Source organism: Salvelinus fontinalis, chromosome 4 (genome assembly GCF_029448725.1).
Source record: "Salvelinus fontinalis isolate EN_2023a chromosome 4, ASM2944872v1, whole genome shotgun sequence".
NCBI classification, from domain to species: domain Eukaryota; kingdom Metazoa; phylum Chordata; class Actinopteri; order Salmoniformes; family Salmonidae; genus Salvelinus; species Salvelinus fontinalis.
In genome coordinates, this window is record NC_074668.1 from 68,368,630 (window position 1) to 68,373,911 (window position 5,282).

General features: G+C 39.4%; 1 protein-coding gene across 2 annotated transcripts; it reads left to right on the forward strand.

Annotated features, from left to right (window-relative positions):
- On the forward strand, positions 1-4,974 carry LOC129854282 (26S proteasome non-ATPase regulatory subunit 7-like). Of its 2 annotated transcripts, XM_055921156.1 has the most exons (7): positions 2-178; positions 650-741; positions 843-935; positions 1,037-1,134; positions 1,267-1,347; positions 1,617-1,708; positions 4,275-4,974. In XM_055921156.1, the coding sequence occupies exons 1-7, from the start codon at positions 105-107 to the stop codon at positions 4,720-4,722; spliced, it is 978 nt and encodes a 325-aa protein (XP_055777131.1). In that variant the 5' UTR covers positions 2-104; the 3' UTR covers positions 4,723-4,974. The 2 variants fall into 2 exon arrangements, with proteins under 2 accessions (XP_055777132.1, XP_055777131.1); XM_055921157.1 differs by lacking the exon at positions 843-935 and having other exon boundaries at positions 1-178.
- The last annotated feature ends 308 nt before the right edge of the window (positions 4,975-5,282 follow it).

The window sequence follows — 5,282 nt, forward strand, 5'->3', positions numbered from 1 at the left end:
TCACATGACCCTACGCGAAGGATTGTGGGATTGTGGAGCACTGACGGTGATTGTTGTTCTCTATCGCGAAAATATTTTCTATTGAATTTAATTCACACATAAACATGCCGGATTTGGCTGTTGAGAAAGTGATTGTCCATCCATTGGTGCTCCTGAGTGTGGTGGATCATTTTAACAGGTAAATGATTCGAATGAGCTAGACAGTTGTTGATGATTGTTCAAAAATGTGGACTCATTGTTGTTTCCCAAATAACAGTAAAGTGTAGCTAGCTAACTAACGTTAACGTTAGCTAGCGACAGTAAATTAACGTAGAGCAAGCAAACTAACGTTAGCTAACTAGCTACTGTGTAGCTAACTAGCTGATTCACCTCAGAAGGCTATGGTTCACCTAATGCTATCCAGTATAGCTAGTAGCTAGCTAGATACACAAGTTCTCATATTACACAAATGGCAGGTTTCCTCTACGGTTAGTGCATCGTTTTATGCACTTTATTAGCTATTGTAGCTAGCTAACGTTAACCAGCTTATAACGCGTTAGCCTCATCCGCGCTCTCTAGTCAGGGATGTCACTGTCACGTCTGTAGCAAAGACAGTTCAGAAACTCTGTGTCTGTAGCTAACAGCCTACTCTCATTCTGTATTTGATCAGAATCGGTAAAGTTGGAAGTCAGAAGAGGGTTGTGGGTGTACTTCTCGGCTCATGGCATAAGAAGGTTCTTGATGTGTCCAACAGCTTTGCAGGTGAGTTTCCTAACGTGACCTATTTCTACAACCACAGTCCATTATTTGATTACACTCTGGTATCTTGTTGATCTGGCTGACCCCCCCCCCCCTCCTTCCAGTGCCGTTTGACGAGGATGACAAGGATGATTCTGTGTGGTTCCTGGACCATGACTATTTGGAGAACATGTACAACATGTTCAAGAAAGTCAATGGTTAGATGAGTTCTTTGTAAATTAGTATGCATTTTAACAACACTAGAATTTACTTGTTAATGTGATTTGGAGATTAAACATGTATTCCCATTGTGTTTCAGCAAGAGAAAGAATAGTTGGTTGGTATCACACAGGACCCAAACTACACAAGAATGACATTGCCATCAATGAACTCGTGAAGCAATATTGTACCAATTCTGTAAGTATAAGTACAATATATTCATTTATGTCATTTTTTTACTTAGCAATTACCTTTTACTACTGATGTCACTGATATGAGTAAACATACTATGGTACAAAGATTTTAATTAGATTTTTTGGTCCTTTATAGGTTTTAGTCATCATTGATGTGAAACCGAAAGACCTGGGTCTACCAACGGAGGCCTACATATCTGTGGAGGAAGTGCATGATGTACGTTTTTATCAGTGGAATTATTGAATGAATGTAATAGTGGAACTACAATTCTCTACTATTACCTCTGCAACAAAGGTTTATGCTGCATCTCAGTCTTGCATCTACAACTTAGTGAATTCAAAAAATTGTAGGATTAGAAAGAATGTCACTGTACAAATTTAAGTTAAGGGTTGTGGAGCAACGGATGCCTTTTGAGCTTTAATGTTGAGGAAAACCTGCAAATTTGCTTGAAGGTCTAATGGTTGTAACATTCCTTTTCTTTTTAGGATGGCACTCCCACATCCAAGACCTTTGAACATGTCACCAGTGAGATTGGTGCTGAAGAAGCAGAGGAAGTGGGCGTGGAGCATTTACTACGGTAAGACTGGGCCCATGCATGTGGTCAATGTGTTTGTTCTTGTCATTGGTCTAGAAGTTCAATATGTAAATTACTGTCCTTGTATTATTGCTTAAATTTTTTTCATACCAGACCTGGGTTCAAATACATGTATATTTGATTATCTGGTATTTAAAATACCTTTATTCTCTTTGAGTATTTTCAAATACACAGCCCAAAACAAGTACTTTTATTTGAGTATTTGAATGTTTATTTGTAAAAACAAAAACAAATCGTCTACCAAATTGTATTTGAAACCATTTTCAAATACTATTTTCAAATATCTGTGTTAAGTGCATGGGTGTGTATTTGAGACAGTGTATTTGAGTATTTTCAAATGCTTTCCAAGTGTATTTCTAAATATACTGGACAAAAATATAAATGCAACATGCAACAATTTCAAAGACTTTACTGAGTTACAGTTCATATAAGGAAATCAGTGAATTTAAATATATTCATTAGGGCTCAATCTATGGATTTCACATGACTGGAAATACAGATATGCATCTGTTGGTCACAGATACCTTTAAAAAATGAAATAAAAAATAGGGGCATGATCAGAACACCAGTCAGTATCTGGTGTGACCACCATTTGCTCCATGCAGAGCGAAACATCTCCTTTGCATAGTGTTTATCAGGCTGTTGATTGTGGCCTGTAGAATGTTTTCCCATTCCTCCAGCGAAGTTGCTGGATATTGGCGGGAACTGGAACACGCTGTTGTACGTGTTGATCCAGAGCATCCCAAACAGGCTCAATGGGTGACATGTCTGGTGAGTATGCAGGCCATGGAAGAACTGGGACATTTTCTGCTTCCAGGATTGTGTACAGATCCTTGAGACATGTGGCCGTGCATTACCATGCTGAAACGTGATGGAGGTGGATGAATGACACGACAGTGGGCCTAAGGATCTCGACACGGTATCTCTTTGCATTGAAATTGCCATCGATAAAATGCAATTGTGTTCATTGTCTGTAGCTTATGCCTGCCCATACCATAACCCCGCCACCACCATAGGGCACTCTATTCACAATGTTGACATCAGCTCATGAAACATGGGAGCAACACTTTACATGTTGCGGTTATATTTTTGTTCAGTGTACTCTAAAATATTCAACTACTTTTCAAGTAAAATGTTTCTGAATACGTACAGTACCAGTCACCTAATTTGTGGAATTTATTTTCATAATGGGTTTTGAGGCTATCAGTTGTGTTGTGACAAGGTAGGGGTGGTATATAGAAGATAGCCCTATTTAGTAAAAGACCAAGTCTATATCATGTCAAGAACAGCTCAAATAAGCAAAGAGAAACAACCGCATTATTTCTTTTAAGACATGAAGGTCAGTCAACGCAAACAATTTCAAGAACGTTTCTTCAAGTGCAGTCAAAAAAAACATCAAGCGCAATGATAAAACGGGCTCTCATGAAGACCGCCACAGGAAAGTAAGACCCAGAGTTAATTCTACTGCAGAGGGTAAGTTCATTGAAGTTACCAGCCTTTGCAGCCCAAATAAATGCTTCACAGAGTTCAAGTAGCAGACACATCTCAACATCAACTGTTAAGAGGAGACTGCGTGAATTAGGCCTTCATGGTCGAATTTCTGCAAAGAAACCACTAATAAAAGACAACAATAAGATGAGACTTGCTTGGGCCAAGAAACACGAGCAATGGACATTTAGACTGGTGGAAATATGTCCTTTGGTCTGAGGAGTCGAAATGTAAGATTTTTGGTTCCAACCGCCTTGTCTTTATGAGATGCAGAGTAGGTGAACGGATGAAGCATGGAGCATGGAGAAGGAGGTGTGATGGTGCTTTGCTGGTGACACTGTCAGTGATTTATTTAGAATTCAAGGCACACTTAACCAGCATGGCTTCCACAGCATTCTGCAGCAATACGCCATCCCATCTGGTTTGCCCTTAGTGGGACTATCATTTGTTTTTCAATAGGACAATGACCCCAAACACACCTCCGGGCTGTGTAAGGGCTATTTGACCAAGAAGGAGAGTAATGGAGTACTGCGTCAGATGACCTGGCCTCCACAATCACCCGACCTGAGTTGGACCGCAGAGTGAAAGAAAAACAGCCGACAAGTGCTCAGCATATGTGGGAACTCCTTCAAGACTGTTGGGAAAGCATTCCAGGTGAAGCTGGTTGAGAGAATGCGATGAGTGTGCAATGTTGTCATCAAGGCAGAGGGTGGCTACTTTGAAGAATCTAAAATATTTATTTGTTTTTTAAACAGATCAAAATATAAGTTACTACTTGATTTCATGTGTTATTTCATCGTTTTGATGTCTTCACTATTATTCTACAATGTAGAAAATAGTACAAATAAATAAAAACCCTTGAATGAGTAGGTGTGTCCAAACTTTGACTGGACTGTACTTTAAATGTATGTGAAAGTAACTGAAAAATTTGAACTAGTATTTGAACCCAAGTCTGATTCTTACCATAAAAATGTAAGGCCAGTTTTGCCACCAAAAAGGGAAACGGGGTGACTTAAAACAGGCAAGTTTCTAAAATAAAATGTTTTGTATCTCTATCCAGAGACATCAAGGACACAACAGTTGGCACCCTGTCTCAACGCATCACCAACCAGGTGCATGGCCTAAAGGGCCTCAACTGCAAGTTAGTGGATATCAAAGGGTATTTGGACAAAGTTGCCGCAGGTAAGCTGCCCATCAACCACCAGATCATCTACCAGCTGCAGGACGTCTTCAACTTGCTGCCTGACGTCAACCTTCAAGAGTTCATCAAGGCATTTTACCTTAAGACCAATGACCAGATGCTGGTGGTTTACCTGGCTTCACTCATCCGCTCCGTGGTTGCTCTTCACAACCTCATCAACAACAAGATCGCCAACCGAGATGCAGAGAAGAAGGAAGGCCAGGAAAAAGATGACAGCAAGAAAGAGAAGAAAGAGGACAAGGAAAAGGAGAAGGAGAAGGAGAAAGAGAAGGGAGACACTAAGAAAGATAAGAAGGACAAGAAATGAAGCAATGCTCATTTCTGACTACGGACTGGCTTTTTTTTTCATTCTCCCCACCTGTCAGACACTATCTTTTTTTATGGATTAAAAGAGTGAAGGGAATTGGCTATTTGGTTATCTACTCCACATAAGTCTAATTGTTTTTCATTCTTATGCAGCTCATTTGGTTAATTTTGACAAAATACTTGTTTGCTATGGTTCAACCATTTTTATTAATTTCACAACAAACATATTACTAATACAACAACATTGGAATTATCTTTGTATCCTGCTCTCCTCATTGTTGTCTCCTCCTAACATGTTACCATAGTAACCATACATATGTATTTCTGACAGTGTGAGGTAACAGAAGGAGCTGTTATTTCCTCTAACATCTTTTTAAAGCTTTGCATTAGATCACAAAATGGCACAAATAGCCTAATTTATGCGTGATATGTTAGATAATTAAACAGCTAGAGGCAACACGTCAACAAAATGCATCACCGCTCCTAGAAGGCAACAGAACTGAAAATGACAGCTCACTATGAATACATACAGAGTGATACACCAGTACTTAGAAGTAACAT

Excerpts from the sequence above, each read along its gene's own strand:
- LOC129854282 (XM_055921156.1), top strand. The coding sequence starts at position 105 with ATGCCGGATTTGGCTGTTGAGAAAGTGATTGTCCATCCATTGGTGCTC. Across the intron at positions 936-1,036 it reads CATGTTCAAGAAAGTCAATG|CAAGAGAAAGAATAGTTGGT; the intron begins GTTAGATGAGTT and ends ATTGTGTTTCAG. Across the intron at positions 1,709-4,274 it reads GGCGTGGAGCATTTACTACG|AGACATCAAGGACACAACAG; the intron begins GTAAGACTGGGC and ends ATCTCTATCCAG.